The sequence below is a fragment of the Heteronotia binoei genome, chromosome 21 (genome assembly GCF_032191835.1).
Source record: "Heteronotia binoei isolate CCM8104 ecotype False Entrance Well chromosome 21, APGP_CSIRO_Hbin_v1, whole genome shotgun sequence".
Lineage (NCBI taxonomy): Eukaryota > Metazoa > Chordata > Lepidosauria > Squamata > Gekkonidae > Heteronotia > Heteronotia binoei.
This window is the reverse complement of record NC_083243.1, coordinates 95,406,395-95,431,274: the sequence shown is the minus strand read 5'-3', so window position 1 is coordinate 95,431,274 and position 24,880 is coordinate 95,406,395. Positions and strand designations below refer to the sequence as shown.

General features: G+C 46.6%; 1 protein-coding gene across 4 annotated transcripts in view; it reads right to left on the bottom strand.

Moving 5' to 3' along the window:
• LRP4 (LDL receptor related protein 4) overlaps nucleotides 1–24,880 on the bottom strand; it is a 160,249-nt gene that overhangs the window by 19,033 nt on the left and 116,336 nt on the right. For all 4 annotated transcript variants that reach the window (XM_060261335.1, XM_060261337.1, XM_060261336.1 and 1 more), the window contains exons 21-33: nucleotides 24,030–24,219; nucleotides 23,666–23,797; nucleotides 22,926–23,066; nucleotides 14,304–14,390; nucleotides 13,894–14,065; nucleotides 13,636–13,798; nucleotides 12,202–12,427; nucleotides 11,206–11,506; nucleotides 10,828–11,046; nucleotides 10,061–10,195; nucleotides 9,730–9,838; nucleotides 9,213–9,357; nucleotides 8,502–8,615 (exon numbers count right to left, since the gene is read on the bottom strand). In XM_060261335.1, coding sequence (XP_060117318.1) covers nucleotides 8,502–8,615; nucleotides 9,213–9,357; nucleotides 9,730–9,838; nucleotides 10,061–10,195; nucleotides 10,828–11,046; nucleotides 11,206–11,506; nucleotides 12,202–12,427; nucleotides 13,636–13,798; nucleotides 13,894–14,065; nucleotides 14,304–14,390; nucleotides 22,926–23,066; nucleotides 23,666–23,797; nucleotides 24,030–24,219 — 2,134 coding nt within the window. The remainder of the gene's footprint in view (nucleotides 1–8,501; nucleotides 8,616–9,212; nucleotides 9,358–9,729; nucleotides 9,839–10,060; nucleotides 10,196–10,827; nucleotides 11,047–11,205; nucleotides 11,507–12,201; nucleotides 12,428–13,635; nucleotides 13,799–13,893; nucleotides 14,066–14,303; nucleotides 14,391–22,925; nucleotides 23,067–23,665; nucleotides 23,798–24,029; nucleotides 24,220–24,880) is intronic.

The following is a 24,880-nucleotide window of genomic DNA, read 5'->3' as shown; positions in this document are numbered from 1 at the left end:
AATTGGGCGCACAGGAACCGACGGATTGTGGTGTAGGGAGCGAACTGCCTGAACAATGGCCTCCACTCGATCCACTGGGAGAAACGCCTTGCATGCTACAGTGTCCAGCACCGCGCCGATGAACTGCACCCTCTGCGATGGTTGGAGGTGCGACTTCTTCCAGTTGACCTGGAGCCTCAGGTCTGACAACAGAGCGAGAGTGACGTCGATGTGCTGAAGCAGAGCCTTCCTTGACCCCGCCACTATCAGCCAGTCATCTATGTACGGGAATAGGGAGATCCCTTGGAGCCTTAGGTGGGCGGCAATGACGACCATAGTTTTTGTAAACACTCTCGGGGCCGTCGACAGACCAAAGGGCAGGGCCCTGTACTGGAAGTGGCCGTTGCCGATCGTAAAGCGCAGGAACTTGCGGTGCCGGGGGTGAATGGAAACATGAAAGTAAGCGTCTTTCAGGTCTAAAGTGGCCATCCATTCCCCGTGATCCAGCAGCGGGAGGATGCAGGGCAGGGAGGTCATCCGAAACTTGTTGTAACGGATGAACTCATTGAGACCCCGAAGGTCCATAATCGGGCGTAGGCCCCCGTCCTTCTTCGGGACAGCAAAATAGCGGGAGTAGAACCCACGGCCGCGTTGATCCTTCGGGACCTCCTCGATGGCCTGCTTGAGGAGGAGGGACTGAACCTCTTCCAGGAGAGTAGGGGAGGGTGCAGTGTAGGCGAAAGTCAGGGTAGGGGGATGTTGGAAAAATTCTATCTCGTACCCCCATTGGATTACAGATAAGACCCACTGGTCTTTTTTAAAAAATTTTTTTATTTATTCGTGATTTATATCCCGCCCTTCCCACAAGTGGCTCAGGGCGGCTTCCAGAAATTGGTCAAACATAAAAATTAAACAATTTTAAATATATAAACAATTAAACATTTAAAACAGTTAAAACCTTAAAAACCAGTAAACATTCCAATTACATATAGAACAGACGTCTGGCCAAGCTACATTGAGTTCTCATCTTAGCTAGGTGTAGGCTAGCCGGAAGAGGGTCGTCTTACAGGCCCTGCGGAACTGAACAAGGTCCCACAGGGCCCTCACCTCCTCCGGCAGCTGATTCCACCATGTAGGGGCCATAACGGAGAAAGCCCTTTCTCTGGTGGATTTCAAGCGGGCTTCTTTTGGCCCGGGGATAGTGAGGAGATTTTGTGTTCCTGACCTCAGTACTCTCTGGGGAACATGTGGGGAGAGACGGTCCTTCAGGTAGGCAGGTCCCAGGCCATATAGGGCTTTAAAGGTAATAACCAGCACCTTGTACCGGACTCGGTATATTACTGGAAGCCAGTGCAGAGTCCGAAGACCCGGCCGAATGTGTCCCCACTTTGGAAGACCCAATAACAGCCGGGCCGCTGCATTCTGCACCAGCTGCAATTTCCGAGTTCGGGACAGGGGCAGCCCCATGTAGACGGCATTGCAGTAGTCCAGCCTCGAGGTGACCGTAGCATGGATCACTGTTGCTAGGTCGTCGCGCTCCAGGAAGGGGGCCAGCTGCCTTGCCCGCCTAAGATGAAAAAATGCGGCCTTGGCAGTGGCTGCTATCTGAGCCTCCATCTTTAAGGAAGGCTCCAATAGCACCCCCAAGCTCCTGATCCTGTCTGCCGCCGTCAGCGGCGCACCGTCAAAAACTGGTAGGGGGATTCCCCTTCCCGGGCTGCGGCGACCCAAGCAAAGGGCCTCTGTCTTCGTAGGATTTAGCTTCAGCCCACTCAGTCTGAGCCACTCAGCCACGGCCTGTAGTGCCCGATCAAGATTTTCCGGGCCGCAGACCGGCTGGCCGTCCATCAGTAGATAGAGCTGGGTGTCATCAGCGTACTGGTGACATCCTAGCCCGTACCTTCGGGCAATCTGGGCAAGAGGCCGCATGTAGATGTTAAATAACATCGGGGAGAGAACCGCCCCTTGGGGCACACCACAATCGAGTGTGCACCTCCGGGATAGCTCCCCCCCAATTGCGACCCTTTGTCCCCGACCTTCCAGGAAAGAGGAAAGCCACTGTAAGGCCAACCCCTGAATCCCCGCGTCGGCGAGGTGGCACGTCAGTAGCCGATGGTCGACCGAACGCAGCCGACAGGTCTAACAGCATCAGCACCGCCGAGCCACCCCGATCCAGATGCCGTTGAAGGTCATCCACTACGGCAACCAACACTGTCTCCGTCCCGTGTCCCGGGCGAAAGCCGGACTGAAATGGGTCAAGGACGGAAGCATTCTCCAGGAAAGTCTGTAACTGCATCGCCACTGCCCTCTCAATAAGTTTACCCAAAAAGGGCAAATTTGAAACCGGCTGATAGTGTGCCAATTGGGCCGGATCTAAAGATGATTTTTTTAGGAGGGGATGGACCACAGCCTCTTTGAGCGGCGTTGGAAAGTGCCCTTCCGTTAGGGATCTATTTATGATATCCCATACAGGGTATCTAAGATCCCTCTGGCAAGATTTAATAAGCCAGGAAGGGCATGGGTCCAATTTACAAGTTGTTGGGCAAGCCGATAAGAGAATCCTGTCAACTTCCTCCAGGCTGAGGGGGCTAAAGCCATCTTGAGTATAGTCTGAAGACAGGCTTGGGGCCTCGGGTTCGCTAACTGTCTCAAAACTGGCAGGGGGGTCGGGGTGGAGTGACGCGCTTTTATCCGCAAAAAAATTCGCAAAAGCCTCACAGCCTATTTCCAATTCAATAGAAGTTGGCTTGCCTTGCGGCATCGTTGTAAGTCCTCTAATTATGTCGAACAGTTGTGCCGGGCGCGAAGTTGCGGACGCAATCTTAGCCGCAAAGAATGCTCTCTTTGCGGATTTGATTGCCATCTCATAGGCCTTCAAACTCTCTCTATAAGATGTTCGGGTCACTTCGTCTCGAGTACGCCGCCATTGTCTCTCCAGTCGTCTGAGTCCCCGCTTTTGTTGCCGCAGCTCCCGGTTAAACCAAGGCAACGGTTTCGGGCGGGGGCGCAGAGGGCGCCTGGGTGCGATCTCCTCGATGGCCCTGGAGAGCCCATCGTTCCAGGACTCTACCAGATCATTCAGGGAATCGCCAGCGGGCCAGGTGTCCCGTAGGGCTGTTAGGAACCGTTCCAGGTCCATCAGGCTCCGCGGGTGAGCTAAAATACGCTCTCCGCCTAAACAGGTTTTGGGTGACACCTCCATACGGGCCTTAAGGGCAAAGTGATCTGACCATGGCACTGCTTCCATTGCAATATCAGTCACTGATATTCCGGTCACAAAGACCAGGTCTAACATGTGTCCCGCCTGATGAGTGGGTGTTGTAACAACCTGGGAGAGTCCTAGTGTCGCCATGGATGACACCAGGTCCATCGCCTGGCTGGAGGCCTCTTTGTCGGCATGGACATTGAAGTCACCCAAGACCAAGAGCCTTGGGTGCTCCAACGCCCAGCCTGCCGCGGCCTCCACCAGGGATGGTAAGGCGCCGGCCGGTGCGTTAGGCGGTCGGTACACCAGCCAGATCGCCAACCCCTCCCCAACATCCCACATCAGGCCAACACATTCAATGCCTGGGATCTCTGGAGCCGGAAGAGCCCTAAAGGAGTAAGCCTCTCATATGAGAAGTGCCACCCCTCCCCCCCCCGCCCGCTAGTCCGTGACTGGTGAAAGACCGAGTATCCCGGGGGAACGGTCTGGGAGAGAGCTACCGTCTCCCCCTCGCACACCCAGGTCTCAGTCACGCAAGCCAGGTCCATGTCCTGTTCGGACAGAAACTCCCGCAGGACAGAGGTCTTATTATTGATGGACCTGGCATTGCATAACACCAGTGACAGAGGCGAGTAATTCAACCTGGCCCCACTACCTGTCACCGTCAGGATGGGACGAAGGCTGGAAGGGGGTCGAGCACTATTATGTCTCGATCTCCTTCCCTTATAATTCTGCCTCTGGTCTGAGGTGATACGGGACCAGGCTGGAAGAAAACGAGACAGGCGGATAGAGTCCGTGTCCCCATGGGTGTCTAATTTACCGTTTACGGTGTTGGCCTTGATGGATGACCTCCAGTGGCAACTGGATCGAGGCGGCGTTGCGGTGCTGATGCTGTTAGACCTGTCGGCGGCATTTGACACAGTCGACCATCAGCTACTGACGCGCCGCCTCGCCGACATTGGGGTTGGGGGGTCGGCCTTACAATGGCTTTCCTCCTTTCTTCTGGGTCGGGGAAAGAGGGTGGCCATCGGGGGTGAGCGGTCCCGGAGACACACACTGGATTGTGGGGTGCCTCAGGGAGCAGTTCTCTCCGCGATGTTGTTCAACATCTATATGCGCCCCCTTGCCCAGATTGCCCGGCGGTTTGGGCTGGGTTGCCATGCAGATGACACCCAGCTCTATCTGTTAATGGACGGCCGGCCCAACTCCGCCCCAGGGAACCTCGACCGGGCTTTACAGGCTGTTGCAACGTGGCTTAGGCTGAGTGGGCTGAAGTTGAACCCAGCGAAGACGGAGGTCCTTTGTGTGGGTCGCGGCGCTCTGGGAGGGGGAATAGCTCTCCCAGCCTTCGACGGTGCGCCATTGAAAGCAGCGCACCAGGTAAAGAGCCTGGGTGTTCTACTGGAGCCTTCATTATCCATGGAGGCCCAGATAGCGGCCACTGCCAAGTCAGCATTCTTCCACCTGAAGCGGGCAAGGCAGTTGGCCCCTTTCCTTGAGCGCCGGGACCTCGCAACAGTGATCCATGCAACGGTCACCTCAAGATTGGACTACTGTAATGCCCTCTACTTGGGGCTACCTTTGTGCCGGACCCGAAAGCTGCAGCTAGTGCAGAACGCGGCGGCCAGGCTGTTGTTGGGACTCCCGAAATGGGAACATATACGGCCGGGGCTACGTGGACTGCACTGGCTGCCGATTATATACCGGGTCCAGTACAAAGTGTTGGTCATTACCTTTAAAGCCTTATATGGCCGAGGACCCGCCTACCTAAGGGACCGTCTTTCCCCATATGAACCCCAGAGAGCACTGAGGTCAGCCGGGAAAAATCTAATGGCTATCCCTGGGCCAAAAGAGATTAAACATCAAAATATCAGAGCACGGGCCTTTTCAACCGCGGCCCCTGCCCTATGGAACCAACTCCCTGAGGAGGTGCGGGCCCTTCGGAACCTTGACCAGTTCCGCAGGGCTTGCAAGACCACCCTTTTTAAACTTGCTTACTCAGACTGCTAAAGAAGGCTGTTAATAAGGATCCGCCAATGCGGCTTAAAGACCTAGACCGCTGTGTATAAACTGGCAGAACTAGCGTCAAACATCACCAGCACTGTCAGACTAAACTATCTAATTGTATTGACTGGTTTTTAATGTTGTTAAATAATGTTTTATATTGTTTTATATTGTTAAATTTAAAGATTTTATTATTACTGTATGTTATTAAGAAATGTTGTTAGCCGCCCTGAGCCTGCCGAGGTGGGGAGGGCGGGATACAAATAAAATTTATTATTATTATTATTATTATTATTAATATTATGGGGACGAGCAGGAAGTGGGGAGTCAAAGGCCCTGTTTGTGCTGCTTTGCACCCTTCTGCCTGGAAGCCTGCGCAGAGGACGGCGAGTACTTTTGCTTTGGCTGGTACTGAGGCCGTGAAAAGGTGGTCGCTGACTTAGGACGCCACTGCCGCTCAGGAGACTTGGCATAAGGCTTCTTCTGCCACTGTCGCGGCCATTGCCGCTTCACCTGCAGACGACAGGTGGAGACCCCCAGTTTCCTGGACGTCTTTATACTCTTGTCCATCTCCTGGAGGACCGAGTCCGTGATGGCGCTAAAGAGACCCGTGCCATCGAACGGGAGATCTTCAATATACTCCTGCGTATCAGGTTGCAGGGTGGTGGAGCGTAGCCAGGAGTGCCTACGTAGGGAGATGGCCGTCATGAGAGTTTTAGCACACGCATCACCTGAATGCTTTGCGGAATTCAGCTGCTGCTTTGCCAAGGCCATCCCCTCCTTCTGCAACTTCTTCAGGATCGATCTACTCTGTTCCGGCAGAGTGTTCAGGACAGACGAGATCTGATCCCACAAGGTATATTGATACCTGCCCATACATGCCGAATAGTTCGCAATTTTCACCCCAAGCGACCCAGTGGAGTATAATCGCCACCCCATAGCGTCCAGCTTCCGCCCCTCCTTATCAGGGGGAGTCGAATGCGTCTTCTTTGCTTTGGACGAAGATGATACCACGACTGAGTTGGGCTTAGGGTGCATATACAGGAACTCCGGTGTATTTTCTTGCAGGCGATACATGTGGTCCAGCCGGCGCGATGACACCGGCGTGGACGCAGGCTTGTCCCAGGATGACTTAGCCGTGTGAAGCATCACATTGGTGATGGGTAGAGCAACTGCCGTCGAGGTATCCCTTTGGACAATATCAAAAACACTGTCCGTGACCACAGGCTGAGGCTGAACTGTTAGTAAAGACAGCGCCTGCGCCATTCTTCTAATCAAGTCCCCATAGGACTTAAGGTCTGAGGAGGGAGAGATGGGATGATCCTCCGTGGTCTTTTCTGGTGGAGAAGGTTTACCTGTAGAGGAGGCCACTTGTTCTTCCGGTGACGACTCCCTCAAGGACCTGGGAGATGCTTCAGGCGATTCCGACTGCTCAGACGGCTGACGCCGAGGCCGTGACGTCTGAACCGTTGGTGTTGTCTTTGGCTTCTCCGGGGAGGCATGCCGCTCTAGCTCTCGATGCCGATCCGGATGCTCGACCTCAGGCGGCTTCGATACCGTGGCGGAAGGCGCACGTCGAGGGGTTCTACAGGACATCCGGGAGCGATAGGAAGACTCCGAAGCCTGATCCCAGTCCATCTGCCGCGGAGGCAACCAAGGGAACGGGGGTTGCATCGGGTAAGCACCGTAGAGGTACTGCCACTGCCGCTGATCCCAAAGAATCTGCGACACTGGCCGATGAGGAGACAGATCCTTCTTCTGGTAGCGAGGAGAGCGGCTGCTCGAAGACTGATCCCGATGCGAGTCCCGACGTCGATCCCAGGGAGGGTTACGAGAACGAGGGGTCCCTTGCCTCGGCGTGAGCCAACCCGATGGGCTTCTGTTGGTATCGACGCGCTGTGCTGAAACAATCTCAGAATCGGAGTCGGAGATGACCAGCTGAGTCGACATTGAGGTAAGCGGTGGTGGGCTCGGCTGACAAACGGGTGAGGCGAAGAGCTTCAACGGCGGGACAACCGGCGTCGAAGACTCGGAAAGCGATGCAGGCGAAGATTGCGAAGCAGGCTTGTGCTTAGGCTTATCGGCCTTCTTATGCTTCTTTGACTTTTCAGCATGTGACCCCTTGTCCTCCTTGTGCTTCTTTGCTGGCACTGAGGACTCCGATGCAGCTGCTGAGCCCGAGCGCTTGCGGGGGCAATCGGCGTCGGAGGGACCTTTTTCGGCGTCGACCGATTTCGGTGTCGACAGTTCAGCCGAAGGTTGCCCTTGATCGGTGGAGAGCACACGTGGTGATAGTGCTTTCTCCATGAGCGCTGCCGCCAGCCGCGCTGCCCTGTTCTTCCGCGTTTGCTTCAAGAACTTGACGCAATGAATGCAAGAGTCTGGCTTGTGCTGCTCTCCCAGGCACAGCAAGCACAGAGAATGGCTGTCCGGCGGCGCGATTTTGCTTCCGCACTTCGAGCAGCGACGGAAGAAACCCCACCGCTTTTCCATACGAGGGGTAGGAAAAACGGGTGGAAGGCCTGAGAGCACGGGGGGGGGGGGCGCCCCGAAGGGTGAAAAAACTCACCCCACGCTCCGGACGAACAAACCTAACGCTATCTAACTAAACTAACTAACACTAACAACTAACACTAACTATTTCTAACAATTTAGGACAAAGTCCAACGAAGTTCACCGACCGTAGCAAAAAGATCAACCGATCAGCGCGGCGGTCAGAAGAGAACTGGCGGGATGTCCGCTCCCGTCCTGGCGAGCATGCGCAGTGGGGGGGGGGGTGTCTGTGCATGCGGCGGCGCGGAAAACCACAGCTTTTGAAGTTTACCGATCAGGGTCGGCGCCGGCACCTCTCCCATTGGTGTGATGCACAGAGACCACGAAGAAGATGCAGAAGTTACAAATGTATGGACACAATCAAAGAAAAACTAGAGAATTCTTTGAATAATCTGCAACAATCCCTTAAGCAGTACCTCAGTGTTAATATGCAGGCAGTTTTAAAACATTCTTGCACACAATGAAATAAAAAAACCACCTTAAGTTGTATTCTCCTGTGACTGCTAAAATATGCATCTGGGATGTGGGAGGGAATTTCAAATGCACAAGGCAATTGTCAGACAAGATGAATCAAAATAAAGGCCTCTTGCATGGAGGCATTTCAGTCATAAAGTGTGCTTTGCCAAGGATAAATTCTACAATACATGCTAGTTTATTATCTGAAGTTGTATTGCTTAAGAGCACATAGCAACACTGTACTGGTTAAGCAGGAATACAGACTGTGAATCATGCACAGAAGCTTACACCTCAAATAACTTACCAACAGAGCAGGGTCGTCCATCTGGTTCATCTGGACATGCACAAACAAAGTCAGTAGCCTTGGCAAAGCAGAGGTGAGTACAACCTCCATTGTTCACTCCACAAGCATTTGTACCTAAAAGAAACAGACAAAAGATCTAGCACAGAGTATAGCTTCCTCTTCCCAACTGCAAAGGTTTCATATTCTTCTTACCAAGAATACTGGCCAGATGGTCAAGTACAGGGACCAATAAGAAAGCCCATCACCCACAGAATCACTACACCTTGGCAATTAAGCAAGGGAAGAGAATCAGTCATCAAAGTTAAGAACTACATTAATGCTACCAAATGGACACCATATGTAGTATGAACCTTTATATACATCTGCATCTTGACTGTACAAGTATGGTTTGTCTTGAATATTATGAGCAAAGCAGGAACCATTTCTATATAGCTAAACTAAACTTAAAATTGGACAACTACACATAAGCTATATATAAATTAACTATAAATGAACCACAGTATGTAAATCAGATTGTCATATATTTCAGTAATATTTTTAGCAGTTCCCTTTTGGAGGTTCCCTTTGTGCAAAATGAAGGACCCAGAGCATTCAGAGCTTTCCTTATATGTTTTCAATACTGCACTTTTTTTCAAAACCTATTAGTTTACTATATCTGCACCCTGTTTGGCTCCAAGTTCATCATTAAGGAACCAGTATTGTTGCATGTACCTGTCTGCCTCTGAGGAGAGACCACAATAATGTCCATAAGCCCTTCAACATTGGCCAACACTGTCTCCTTGTTCCGACCAGAGTATTTGTCCACCCGCTGGATAGATTTTGTTTGCCAGTCAGTCCAATAAAGCCATCTGTCCTGCTGCTCAAAAATCGTAACAAAACCCAAAAAACAGTCATAGCATTAGGAAAGTGTAGCCATCACAAAAGCCCGCTCACAGGAAACTAAACAAAGAATGAAAGAGCAAAACATCATCTTCACCACAACCCAAATTAAACATGTTACTTCTTTGGACTTTTGGTCTATCAAAATCAATATTGTCTATTCTGATGGCAACAATACTCCAGAGTCTCAGGTTGATGTCTCACATCATCAACTACTTTATTCTTTTAACTGGAGATGCTGGGATTTCAGCTTAGGACCTTCTCTGTAGAAAATAGATGCTCTTCAGTGAGCCATGCCCCTCCCCTACTATCTAATGAAATTCCAGTAAACTACCCAGTTCCTTTGTACCTGTGTCAAAGCAAAGGGATGAGCCACTTGGCTGACTAACACTTGGCGCAGTTTTCCATGGAGATCAGCACTCTCTATGCGGTCTAGGTGAGCATCTACCCAATAAATTCTAGAAAAACAGAAAACAACCAAGTAAGAAAAACTTCCTTCCTATCCCGGACCTTCTGCCCCAAACAAACCTATTTTTCTCCCTACCTCTCCTCCATATATTGGAGTTGTACGTCTGCCTCAAGTTGTGTTAAAAACAAAATAAATACTCCGGCTGAGTCAACTGCTCCCTCCCAAAACATACATCTTAAATTTACTACTTCACTAGCAATGCTTTGCTCACCTTCTGGTGTCATAATCCAAGGTCAAACCGTTGGGCCAGCCTAAATCAGTGTTGATCAATATTTTGCGCTCAGAGCCATCCAAGTTTGCACGTTCAATTTTAGCAATGTGCCCCCAGTCTGTCCAGAAGAGGTATCTGAAGGTGGGATACACAAACACAAAATTAGGGTGCCTGAACACCAGCAGTTCTGACTTGACACCAGCTTTCCTTCTCTAAACATTCTGCTGCTATAATTTGCAGGTATGCAGTTCACACTTCATATAGTAGTATCAGGGCTATTAATAAGTAAAGACTAATGTGCCAAGCAGAGCAGCTATCTGGGGTCCTTCTTAATGAGCAGAGCTGTTGGCTGGGTCTGTTGGCCTCCTGTCTTTCTCTTTCAAGAGGCAACAGCCTCCTCCAGACAATTGCAGCCGACAGGAAAGGACTCCTTGCAAGCATCAAACCATAGTCCTTCCTGTCTTTGCAGCCTCTTCCCTCCTCCCCACACTGTCCGGGGTGTTTAGACATGAGTAGAACCCCTGGCAGAAAGGTTGCCAGACAGCTGCTTGAAATAAGCCTTTCCCAACCAGCCATTGTGCTGTACCTGAAGATGGGCTTTTGTTCATGAACTGATCTGCTGGTGAGAGGACCCTTTCCCAGCAAATAAGTACTCCTGAAAGCCTCAAAATGAGTCTCCATTGTTAGAGCAACTCTTTTTTATCCTCCATACTTTCTCTGTGATCTTATCTGTAGAAACTCCTGCCTTTAGCTGACTTCAGACTTACCCCTTCCTGGGAAAGACAGCAATTGCTCGAGGCTCATCCAAACTGTTGTTAATTAGCACTTTTCTGCAGCTGCCATCTAGTCTTGCAACTTCAATTGTGTTGCGACCTGTGTCTGTCCAGTAGAGGTTTCTAGCCACCCAGTCCACTGCCAGACCATCTGTTGTTTTTAGTCCCTGGCCAATAACTGTCTCCATATGGCTCCCATTCAGATCTGCTCGCCTGAAAGAATGTTAATACCACATTGAATGAGGAAAGGACTCCTTAGTCTACTCAACAATCCCATTGTAGTAGAAGCCCCAATGACCTACAGACCAATCAAGCAAATGAGTGGTTTTAGGTAATTATTAATACGTAGACAGGAAGCTCAAGGGTACCTACCTGATGACATCCAAGAAGACATCTGTGTAGTAAATCTTGCCATCCACACTGTCGTAGTCCAGAGAGATGACATTGTTCAGCTCTGGGACAGGAACATGAACATCAGTATGATCACTAGTATCTAGTGAGATTCGTCGGATGGAGCCACGACTGGAAAAAAGCAGGTATGTTTCAGGAGATGGGTCACAAGTTTGCTCATCACTCTTCAGCTGGATACCAGTAGGACAGGCACAGGAGAAACCTTCAGGATTCGGCAAACAGAGATGTGAGCAACCATTCCTCATGCCACACTTGTTAGCACCTTAGGAAAAAGGAGAAAGGAAAAGCCACTCTTTATGTCGTAATTATTTCAACATTTTCCTGCAGTTTTGAACATGCATTTCCCAGGCAACTAACCTAGCTCCTTAGAGTCTATAGGTCTCTATTAGGGCTACCTAAGAAACATACTTTAATCGTTTTTGCAGGGTCATGGTAGACATCAGAGAGATAAACGGATACAGGATTTCAGAAAAGAAAGTCCTAAAGACTCTGAATATGAGAAACCTGCCATCACTCCAAGCTGATCAACAGTTAGATGGCAGAGGATCTTAATTTTGCATTATTTGCCATTTCCACAGCAGCAACAACATAGTTATAAACTGCGGGTGGGGTGGGGGGGAGAACCCCATCCTATGGCAAAATAACAAGATCAGAGCCCAGCCTCTGAATCACAACACAGAGCAACAACAGGATAAAGTCAGGAGTGTGATGAAAACAGGGAAGCTTTGATAGATTAAACTTTGTCGGAGTTTCAGTGGTCTTTTAAATAGAGTCTTTAAAACCTGAATAGCAGTGAAGGGAGATAATGGACACCAAGTAGGCCCTCTGACTTAAGAATCACAAGCTTTAAAGAGAAAATTTCAATAATTAAGTATGATATGAATAACATTAGTCACACTTCCCATCAGGCCAAGATCCTGGGACTTTCTATGGCATGCATGAAACCTGAAAACTTACCAAGTGAGCGCCCCCTGTCAATAGCCTGAATGTCCATAAGGCCAGGCAGGTTTGCCCTGACCAGGATGACATTGGCTCCAGTATCCTTGTCAGCTCTGTGAATGCTACGAGTTTGCCAATCAGTCCAGTAGATGTAGGAATCCAATAAAGTGAGGCCATAAGGGTGCTGAACTGGTGAAAGCAGGGTGCGGCGGTATGCACCATTCAGGTCTGCAGCCTCAATACGCTAAAGAAGAGAGCTATAATGAACTTTTATTCCTCTTCAGAGACTATCTGGAAAAAGGTTATGACTCCAAGCAACCATATGCAACATTCTGGACTCACATATACATATAGATCAAATGGTATCCCTTTATCTGATGACTTGTCATGTGTCAATATTAAACCAAATTCCCAGGAAAATGTCATCTTCTGGGTGTGGAGCAGGTGTCACTGGGTGTGTGTGGGGGATGTATTTGTGAATTTCCTGAATTGTGCAGGAGGTTGTGACCTATGATTCTATATGCCTCATACAGCCCTTCAGGGGGTTTGCAGACCATCAGAAATGAGGACTCAATGCAAAAGAAGCCCAATTATGGAAGCTTTAGATACTAAGCCACACTGAGAAAGAGAACCATTCACTCATAAATGTTTGTTCTGCTGAGAGGAGCTAACAAGTGAGAAAAGAACTCCCTAGCAGGAGTGGAAGCTGGGAAGCATTTTACTAGCAGCAGCAGAGAAACAGCCTAGATCTGAATAGCCCAGGCTAGCCTATTTCTGTTGGATCTCAGAAGCTAAGAAGGGTTGACCTTGGGACAGAAGACCTTGGGATTGGAGACCTCCAAGGAAGTCCAAGGCTGCTATGCAGATACAGGCAATGGCAAACCACCTCTGTTCTTCTCTTCCCTTGAAAACCCTAGAGTCACCATAAGTTGGCTATGACTTGATGGCAACAACAACAAAAAAGGCAGAGCAAGACCTGAGTTTGTTTCTTCTATATCTTCAGGTATTTCACCTGCCCACAACCAAAGGCCTTCAAGTGAGCTGGGCAAGTGGATCCAAGACCATTTGCTTATTTAAATTGTATTTTGTAAACCACTTTGGCTCCTCAAAAGAGAGAAAAGCAGGGCAAAATTATTTAAACAAATAAATACTTTTAATAAGTTTTCCTTTTGTATAAATGTGGTCATAATTTTATAGGGTGACTTATAGTTGGACAGGCAAATAGCCTGTACCAAAATGGCAGTAATACCAGATAACTTTAATGTCTTGCTGTTAGCTTTTGATCCATGATGGCTGTTTCACATAGGCAAGTCATCATGTGATGTTTAACATTCATATATGAATTTATTTTCAGGTTGTGAGCATTCTTTAATTAGTCCCATGTCATCCTTTCTAGCAAAGTATTAAAATCAACTCCAAGGACCAGTCCACATCTCTCATAGGAACTCTAACCTCAGTGTGTGCATCTGCCCAGAGTAGCTGTGATCCAGTCTTATCCACTGCTAGGCCATTTGGCCAGCCCAGGTTGTTGCTGATAAGAACCACACGGTTAGAGCCATCCATCCCAGCTCGTTCCAGTTTGGCATTCTCACCCCAGTCTGTCCAATACATGAATCTGCAGAAAAGAAGAAAGCCAAAAGATTTAATGTTCCAGTATCTTCCGGTCCTCTGCCTTTCCCCAGTCCAAGAGATTCTGCTACCAGCACTTACCCCATCTCATGATATAGTGCAATTGCTCTTGGGCTGTCCAAGTTTTCCCACACCAAAACTTTTCTCATTGTCCCATCCAGGTTACCCACTTCAATTCTATTGGTCCCAGTGTCTGTCCAATACACTTTGCGACCAATGGCATCCACTGCTAATCCATCTGTGGTCTGCAGCCCTGTAGGAAAGCATAATCATTGCTGATCTTGATGCCCACCCAAACGTTTATAACCTTTCCCACTTAAAAGCATCCACATGCTATCCCAGACTATCTATAGTTCTGGAAACGCTATTAATAAACTTGGAAAAAACTATACAAAAAAACCTGCTTTCAAACCACCCATACAGAAAAACAACAGGAACAGTTTCTGAAAGCACCCAGGATGAGGCCAGGTTCTAGCAAAGCATTTTATTACCTGTAGTAATGATATCTTCATACTGGGAGCCATCCAGGGCAGCCCTGCTGATTTTCCGCAGTGTACTGTCTGACCAATAAACCTTTCCTAGTAAGGAAATAGGATAACATCAGCAACACCTACCTAAATAAAACTTCCCCTGCAAATCAGGCACACTTCAGCTTGGTTTAAGCATAGCACACACACACACACAGACAAAAAAACCCTCAGGGCTGCATTCAGCTGTAACTGTTGTTCATCAAGTGGTCTGCTGTGCAGACATGCTTTGGGACTACATGTGCACAGGCCAGCTGCAGAGAAGATTTCCAAAGTTTTCTAGTAGACTAGAAGTGTCCCTCCTCCTTATCAGGAATCTACACACTGTAAGATTGAAGTTGAAACCACTTTGAAGAATTTTTGCTGCTGAGATCTTGGAATCTTTGAGAAAGCCATGGGTGAAATGATGTCCTAAGACTGGCTGGTATTATAAGCAGGATTTATAAAAGGATTTCTTTGAAGAAATATATAACCTGAAACTGAATCTGAAGTGGAACTAGAAGAATATGGGAGGACCATGTCAGCAAACCATTGGAGTACCTTTATTTCATGGAACTGGCAACTGTTTGACTCAGTAGGTTGCCAATTCTATGTTATTGTATGGTCCCCTTTCTCCAGGGAGGATTGCTTCTGCTCTATAGGAATGAACTTTTTGTGACTTTGCACATGAATTTTGTGGACTGGTCTTATGGTATTGTAAGTTTGATAAACAGTTTGAATACATGTGGAGCAAACCAATGAACACCTTAATATTATTTGTATGAATTATCTTTAGAATTTATTCAGTAAATAGTTGGAATACATAGAAGAAATCATTTAGTCACTGTGATCACAGTTTCTATATTTGTGCTGTATACCATTTTTCTGTGGTTTCTCTCTTTATTTCTGTCTGGCATCATACACAAATGATAAAATGCACTGGCTGCTGACTGAATACCAGATCCAGTTCAAGGTTATGGTATTGACCTTTAAAGCCCTATGTAGCCTGAGGCCATCATACCTATGGGACCACCTCTCCCCATATGTGCTCCTCCAAACAGCACCTTCTGGTGATCCCTGGCCTGGACATCTGCTGCTTAGTCTCAACCAGGGTAACAGCTTTTTCGGCGCTGGTTCTTGACTAGCAGAACATGCTCCCACTTGAGATGAGGGCCCTGCAGGACTTATTACAGTTCCACAGGGCCTGTGAAACAGAGCTGTTCCACCAGACTTTTGGCTAAGGTGGCAGACATTCAAATATTAAAACATTTTGGCTTCCCCTGCTTATATCCCCTTTCCCATGCCAGGCTGTTTTTAGATACTATTCAGACACAGGATATTTCTGGGAACTTATCTTTGTCTGACATGAGGCATTTTTTTTTGCTATTGTGTCAGCTACTGTTTTATTGTTTTTACTGTTGTTGGGTTTTATGTTGTAAGCTGCCCTGAGCCCATTCATGTGAAAGGGTGAGGTATAAATAAATAAATAAATGTATGAGAATAGTGTTGTGAGACATGAGGACTGAGAGGCAATGTCTGGTAGGGAATCCTGGCCAGGTCATCATTAAATTTCATGAATGAAGGGGACATAGGTTAGAACTCAAAATATTCTCATTCCACAGTTGGAAGTGCTACATACTAAAAAAAAATCAGAAACTTTTTCTTTAAAAAAACTTTTTGAGAGAAACAAGTCTCAGCCTCAAAAATGAGGAGAGGAAAAAATAGAGAACAGCAATGGAGACCTTTTCTTCACAGCAGCAAAAAGAGAACAGAGAGAGTAGTGCCCCTCCTCTTTGTCCTGTGGAAGTATTGGCAGGAAAGCACCAGAAAGAAGAGGAGTACTCCTAGTCTGCTAAAAGCTCTTGGATATCTTTTCCATGGCTGGACTGCACAGAAGCCTCAGTGGTTTAATTTAATTCTGGTTGTTTTTAAAAATCAGGATACATTTCAGACTCTCTATCCTAGCTTGTCTTGGAAATTCTAGGTTCAGAATTTTCTCACCCTCCCAAGAAAATACCATTGCTATCCCACCATGCCTGACAGAGGGAAAACTCTGCAAAGTCAACCACCTATTTTCTTTTTCATTTTCTGGTATTTTTGTATTTTTATATGCATGTGTATGTGTACATTTGCCTTCCATGGAAGTCATGATAATCCCTGATGACTGACTTCTACTGAGGGTCTGGAGGATATTCAGAGAGGTGGCTGAATAAAGCCTGCTCCTGCCTCTGGCTCTGGTATTCCAAGTACTTGCCAGAGTCAACCCTGTTTAACTTCTGAGAACTGATGAGATCAGGCTTGCCTGGGCTATCCAAGTAAGGGCAACTACCTGCTTCTTTTGGCCAATGTTACCCCAGGGCCATACATTTACACTGCCTTTCCTTAACATTAACTCTTTTCTCACTCCAGATCAGAAGGCATCCCTTTCATCCCATGTTTAGTTTACTATTGGCAACCTTATTCCACTTCTGCAGTTACTGGAGCTCACCTTCCATACTGGGCCGGGATGGGGTGCTTAAGGAACATATTCCATACACAAGGGTTGGGGGGGGGTGGTTTCAACCTTTTTGATCACCTGAGCTTGAGAAACAGCCTGCCCTGAAACCAAGCCAGAACCCACCTCCCTCACATGCCCTATCACAGTATGCAAAAGCCAGCCTTGTTTCTCAGCAGCAGACACACAAATCTGGTGAGATGTCCCAATTTCAAGAACTGCTCTCCAGCAGCGCTAGTTTGGGTGGTAAAGCAAATAATACTTTGTTTCATTGTGGCATGCCACGTTCCTGCACCTTTAAACATAGGAACAGAGAACTGCTTATGAGAGACAAAAAATTCAGGAGAGCTTCTATTTTGACTGGCTTTTGTTAGGCATCTCTATAGCTGAGACAAGCCCAAACATCACTGGGAAATGAGTCAGGATTAAATCAGGACTAGTGCCAGAGAAAAGTGTAAGTGGAAATTAAGATTCTGAAGCTTTTCATGGTATGGAGGTTAACAACGTCATCTGGTAAATAACACCCCACAAAACTATTAAAGTGATAAGACCTCTTTTCTCCAGGCAGTTGGCAACCCTAGTCAGTTCACCATATTTGTTTGTACATAAAGCAAAACCATATTTAAGAGTACCTATAGTTAATAAACCAAGAGAGCTCTGAAATTTTCAGAGAGCTCTGAGAGAGAGCAGATAAGGCTATAAGGGTGAGGATTGGCTTTCTAAACAGCTGGGGGAATTGCTGCGAAGTGTGAGTTGTGTGATGGCTAAGAATTTCTGAATTTGTGTGGTTGCTGGGGAACTGCTGTTTGTTTGTTTTGAGGGGGCTGTAGGTAATTGTTGCTGATTGACTGGGAGTGGCTATGTTCCTGGGGCAGACTGAGGCCCCACCCTCTTTACATTATTAAGCTCCACTTTGCCAGAGGCGCGAGCTAAAGGGCAACAGCTAAAGGGGTCTTGGCCTGTGGCTCTTAGCTTGGGGGCTCTGTAAGGACCAGGAACCCGGATCCCTATTTCCTTGTGTCCCAATAAGATAAGTAGACCCTCCAGAGGGAGAGCCACATAAACACAACAGGATTTAAGGGGAGACTGTATATTTTAAAAAGCTATCATGAAGGTAGAATGCCAGCAGGGGGGGGTGGGGGCTTTCCAGTGTTTTGCCCTGAGTGTCATATGTATGACTATCTGCCCACAGGACAGAAGTCTTGGGTGTGTGCTCGATGCAAGGAACTCCTGGTCCTCAGGGAATGAGTTCGTACTCTTGAGACTGAGGTGGCTGACTTGGAGATGCAGAGACAGTCAGTCAGGCAATCGAAGAAGACTCTCAGGGACATGTTAGATGAACCCCACCCTGAACATGGCAGCCCTGTTGCTGCCAGGAAGCATGAGGGTCAAGAGGGAACAGGGCACCATGCTGAGGATAAGGGGAATGCGCCCTCAGAAGGGACCTCTTCTTCAGTTGGTGAGCGGGTATCCTTTCGCGCCAAGGAACCATCCCTGGGCGGGGGGGGGGGTGTCTTGGTAGTTGGTGATTCGATCCTTAGGCAAGTAGACAGCTGGGTGGCAAAACCACGTACTGATCTTATGGTGACTTGCCTGCCTGGTGCGAAGGTAGCGGACATTACGCGTGTTGTAGATAGGCTGATAGTGCTGGGGAGAAGCCAGTGGTCGTGGTGCATGTTGGCACAAATGATGTGGGGAAATGCAGTCGTGAGGTCCTGGAGGAAAAATTTAGGCTGCTAGGCAGGAAACTTAAGGCCAGGAGCTCCAAGGTAGCCTTCTCAGAAGTGCTACCTGTTCCATGTGCAGGGCAGGAGAGAGAGGCACAAATTAGAAGTCTCAATGTGTGGATGAGACAATGGTGTAGAGAGAAAGGGTTTAAGTTTGTTAGGCACTGGGATGCTTTCTGGAACAAGTGGGAACTGTACAAAAGAGATCGCCTCCGCTTGCCCCCAGAAGGAAACAGGTTGCTGGCGCTTAAAATCAAAAAGATGGCAGAGCAGTTTTTAAACTAAATCTTGGGGGAAAGCCGACAGGAGATGAAATGTCTCTGGGTTTCGGAGGACTCATCTCAAAGAGATGAAGGGTTAGCTGTTACTTTTCTACCGGGTAATGGATCACAGTTGTCCACTGAGATGGTGACAAACAGTATGGACTGTCTGCCAAAGTCTCAAGGCAGCAGGAGGAAGGTTGCGGGCCTAACTCGCCTGGGAAGTTATAGATGTTTATAGACAAATGCTAGAAGTGTTCATAGTGAAATTGGTGAGTTGGAATGTTTAGTGTTGGGGGGAAACATAGACATTGTGGACTGAGGTCAGAGAATTAGATTCCCTTCTTGAAATGCTTTGGGTCGAAATAGAGGGCCCAAAAAGAAATTTAACTATGGGAGTTTGTTATCGCCCACAAAATCAAAAGATAGAGGAAGATTATAATATGATGGAAGGATTAAAGATAGTGGCTGTGTCATAATAGGTGATATTAACCACCCACAGATGGATTGGGTCAATATATGTTCTGATCGAGAGAAGGAGATTGAGCTTCTAGACACTCTCAATGACTGTGCTATGGAGCAGATGGTCACAGAACCTACCGTGGTGGGGCAATCCTGGATTTGGTCCTAAGTAATGCTCAAGACCTGGTGAGAGATGTAAAAATGATTGCACCACTTGGGAGCAGTGACCATAACATTATTGATTTCACCATCTGCATAAATAGGGAGTTGCCCCAAAAGACCAGAACAGCCACTTTGAATTTTAAAAGGGGTAAATTCTTTGAGATGAGGAGGCATGTGAAGAGGAAACTGAAAGGCAAGGTAAACGCAGTCAAAACCCTTGGGGAAGCTTGGAGGCTATTTAAAACTACAATCCTAGAAACTCAGATAAAATATATACCACAAGTTAGGAAAAGCACAAACAAAAGGCCTGCATGGTTAACAAAGTTACAGAAGCTGTAAAAGGTAAGAAGGATTCCTTTAAGCGGTGGAAAGCTAGTCCAAGTGAGATTAATAAAAGGGAACACAGGCTGTGGCAAAACAAACGCAAGACTGTGATCAGGCAGGCAAAAAGGGACCATGAGGAGCATACTGCAAAAAATATAAAGACCAACAATAAAAATTTCTTCAAATATATTAGAAGCAGGAAACCAGCCAGGGAGGCAGTGGGGCCTTTGGATGACCAAGGGGTAAAAGGATTACTGAAGGCAGACAGGGAAATGGCTGAGAAGCTGAATGCATTTTTTGCCTCCATCTTCACTGTGGAAGATGAGAAGTGTTTGCCCGCTCCAGAACCACTTATTTTGGAAGGGGTGTTGAAAGACCTGAGTCAGATTGAGGAGACAAGAGAGGAGGTCCAACAAATGATAGACGAATTAAAAACTAATAAGTCACCAGGTCCGGATGGCATACATCCAAGAGTTCTAAAAGAACTCAAAGGTGAACTTGTGGATCTCCTGACAAAAATATGTAATCTTTCATTGAAATCTGCCTCTGTTCCTGAGGACTGGAAGGTAGCAAATGTCACCCCCATCTTTAAAAAGGGTTCCAGAGGAGATCTGGGAAATTACAGGCCAGTCAGTCTGACTTCAATACTGGGAAAGTTGGTAGAAACCATTATCCAGGACAGAATGAGTAGGCACATTGATGAACACGAGTTATTGAGGAAGACTCAGCATGGGTTCTGTAAGGGAAGATCTTGCCTCACTAACCTGTTACAATTCTTTGAGGGGGTGAACAAACATGTGGACCAAGGGGACCCAATAGATGTTGTTTACCTTGACTTCCAGAAAGCTTTTGATAAAGTTCCTCATCAAAGGCTCCTTAGTAAGCTTGAGAGTCATGGAGTAAAAGGACAAGTCCTCTTGTGGATCAAAAACTGGCTAATTGATATGAAACAGAGTGAGTATAAATGGGCAATTTTTACAGTGGAAGACGGCAAGCAGTGGAGTGCTGCAGGGCTCAGTACTGGGTCCCATGCTCTTTTAACTTGTTCATAAACCATTTGGAGTTGAGAGTAAGCAGTGAAGTGGCTAAGTTTGCAGATGACACTAAATTGCTCAGGGTGGTAAGAACCAGAGAGGATTGTGAGGCACTCCAAAGGGATTTGTTGAGGCTGGGTGAGTGGGCATCAACGTGGCAGATGAGGTTCAATGTGGCCAAGTGCAAAGTAATGCACATTGGGGCCAAAAATCCCAGCTACAAATACAAGTTGATGGGTTGTGAACTGGCAGAGACTGGGGTCGTGGGAGATAACTCACTGAAAATGTCAAGACAGTGTGTGATTGCAATAAAAAAGGCCAATGCCATGCTGGGAATTATTAGAAAGGGAACTGAAAACAAATCAGCCAGTATCATAATGCCCCTGTATAAATCGATGGTGCGGTCTCATTTGGAATACTGTTTACAGTTCTGATCACCGCACCTCAAAAATGATATAGCATTGGAAAAAGTCCAGAAAAGGGCAACTAGGATGATTAAAGGTTTGGAACACTTTCCCTATGAAGAAAGGTTAAAACGCTTGGGGCTCTTTAGCTTGGAGAAACGTTGACTGCGGGGTGACATAATACAGAGGTTTACAAGATTATGTGTGGGATGGAGAAAGTAGAAAAAGAAGTACTTTTCTCCCTTTTTCACAGTACAAGAACTCATGGGCATTCAATGAAATTGCTGAGCAGTAGGGTTAGAACGGATAAAAGGAAGTTGGTTCTGGTTAATCACCCAAAGGGTGATTAATATGTGGAATTCACTGCCACAGGACGTGGTGGCGGCTACAAGCATAGCCAGCTTCAAGAGGGGTTTGGATAAAAATATGGAGCAGAGGTCCATCAGTGGGTATTAGCCACAGCATATTATTGGAACTGTCTGGGGCAGTGATGCTCTGTATTCTTGGTGCTTGGGGGGGGGCAAAGTGGAAAGGCTTCTAGCCCCACTTGTGAACCTCCTTTCTTTTTTGGCCACTGTGTGACACAGAGTGTTGGACTGGATGGGCCATTGGCCTGATCCAACATGGCTTCTCTTATGTTCTTAAGTTCAGATCTTGGTTTCATAGATCTTAACTAACCGTAGTTAATGTAGGTGCCACATACAGATTATTAATCATGGTTAGTTTAATTAAACATCGTTACAACCTTTTGTCTGAACCAAGCCTTAAGATTACTTCAGGATCTTTTGAATTCAGCATGACAGGAAGGAGAGCTATTCATTTAATAAAACAGTAATTACTTTCCTTTTATTTTAAATAATACACTGGTCTAAAAGAGAAATAATTGCAGCATGTAATAACAGAGACAGCCGCATGTACATAAAAAAACTTAATGTGTACATGGTATTTGTGAAGCTTAGGGCCTGTCACTAGCAGGAGTTTATCTTGGCATGGAGGAAAAGTGGTAAGAAAAGTTTCATCTGTTATGTTGTTGCACTGCAGCCTGATATCTAAGACACAGAAGCAAAACCAGTAAGAAGGTGGCACATTACCTGTCACTGCAGCAGATATGCTTTATTAAAGAAACACAACAGACACTCACTGTCCAAAACTAAATTCCTTTTGTGCTGTAAGCTGGTATGTTCTTCACTGGCATCCATATCATAATAGTACTCAAAAATTTCTATTTTACCATGTCTTAAGAATAAGACCTAGAAATAGAGGAGATTTCTTGGAGAGGGGATATTTCTTTGTAATGCTTTTGGATCTGTCTTTGGAGAGATTTCACACTAATTCATGCAAAAAATCTGGAAGTATATAATTTTTTTTCTATTTGAGCTCATGACTTGGTTAAATTACGTGTTATATATTCTACAATATGTTTTAGGAGAGGGAATATTTCATAGCATTTAGCTAAAGTTTAGAAAGACCAACTCTCAGCCTGCATGTACATGTCTCAGAACATTCTATAACAACCACAACCTGTAGCAACAGGTCCCAGAGGAAAAAGGAAAGGTCAGCTGAAATTCAGCTATACTTGTGCCTAGCAGGAATCACACATACATTTGCACTGTCTAGGGAAAAAAGGGGAAATGTAGCACACTTTCTGAAAATCAAACAGTGGTGTCTATCCCTTCACTGTCACTAGTAGCTCTGAAGCTATTGCTACTTAAAATGGTCACACGGCAAAATATTTCAGACCTTCCAGAGGGTCCACCCCAACAGCAATGGTGTTTTTCATGGTAACGTTGACTGAAACAACCACATCAGCAAAATACGGGATGTCAAGTGAAACCAGGCGAATGTCTGACCTTCTGGCAAAAATCAAGAAGCTGGTCATCCCTACAGAATTGGGGACAAGATTAATATTAGAATCAAGAAACATGGTTTAGTCAGCAGGATCAGGATGGAACTGACAGTTTTCTCTCCATCAAGATTGTAACCTTCCTGGTTTAGAAGTAACCAGTTTTTCATGGCATCCAAATTGGGCACTTTCACAAACTGTGATTTGTTCTTTGCCTATCTAACAGGATTCTAAACCAGAACCAACTTAGAAGAAGAGATTGGATTTATACCCCACTCTTCACTACGCAAAGGAGTCTCAGAGCGACTTACAATCTCCTTTCCCTTCCACAACAGACACCCTGTGAGGTAGGTGGAGCTGAGAGAGCTCGTGAGAGCAACAGCTCTGCGAGAACTTGTGACTGACTGAAGGTCACTCCAGCAAGTGCACGTGGAGGACTGGGGAATCAAACCTGATTCTCCCAGATAAAAGTCTGAGCACTTAACCACTACACCAAACTGGCTGTCTCACAATCTAGAATCCAGGTTGGCAGAAAAAGAACACTAAAAGTATTTATTGCATTATATGTGTAGAGATTCTATATTTGGAGGCCTTAGAGAAGCAGGATGCAGGCTCCAATGAACATGCGGATACCTACCTGGCGAGCAGGTTTTGCCATCTTGCTGTAAGTTGATGCCAGTAGGACAAGTACAGCTGTAATCATTAGGAAGAGGGGCCAGGAGGCAAAGATGACTGCATCCACCATTATCCACACTGCATGGAGTGTGTACTGGAGGGGAAAGGCAACATAAAGCACCCAAATGTCAGACTCAAAAGTCCAGTATAAAAGAAGCATTAGCATCCATTAAAAACTGTAAAGGCATGTATATAAGGTAATGGAGCTTTTCCATTATATAGTTATTAAGAAGTCTCTTTCACATGTCTCAAGTTAGACTTCTGATGGGAAGCAAGATGTAATGAGGAAGAAAGCCTGGACGGGGTCTCATGGTAATCTTCCATACCTGGAGGCCTGTGCCGATGAAAGACATGGATATCCATGAGATTCTCCAGGTTGTCTTGTAGAATTTCACGCTCCTGTCCTGTCCTTTTGTCAGCACTCTGAATACTTTTTGCCTGCCAGTCTGTCCAGTAGATCCGCCCTCCATAAACAGTAAGTCCAAATGGGTGAGGGAGATTGCTTCCAATCAATACCTGCCAGTAATATCCAGAGGGCATTAGGACTCATGTCCAGGAACACCAGCAACCAACCACTAGAAACCTTGAACAAACTCTATATTAATAACGCATAGCTGTTGCAGCAGTCATGAGCAAAAAGACTAGAAAGTGTGTGGAGACTGCAAGAACCTCAGAAAAGCAGCCCTTCACTTTCCACACTGGTCACTGTATCTTTCCTTCACTTTAAAGTAAAATATCTCTTGAGATACAGCCGGTAGTTGTTGTTTTTTTGAGGAAACAAGCCAACATTTTACATTTGCAATTGTTTGTATGTATGTGTGTTTTATTGTACATAACACACTGTTTTCAGTAAACTATCCTCTATTTTTGTAATCTCATTTTATTCCAGAGTTATTTTATGTGGGTGGGTGCATACTTGTGGGTGTGAGTGTGCACTTGGAAGTCAAGGGGACCTCTGGTGAGTGACCCCTATTGAGGGCATGGAGGATATTCAGAGAGGTGGCTGAATAAAGCCTGTCCCTGCCTCCCAGCTCTAGTAATCCAAGGAAGTTTCCCATCCAAGTATTTGCCAGAGTCTACCCTGCTTAGCTTCTAAGATCTGACAAGATCAGGCTTGCCTGGACTATCCACAGTGTTGATAATATTATTATACTACTCTGTCTGAACTGTTTTAACT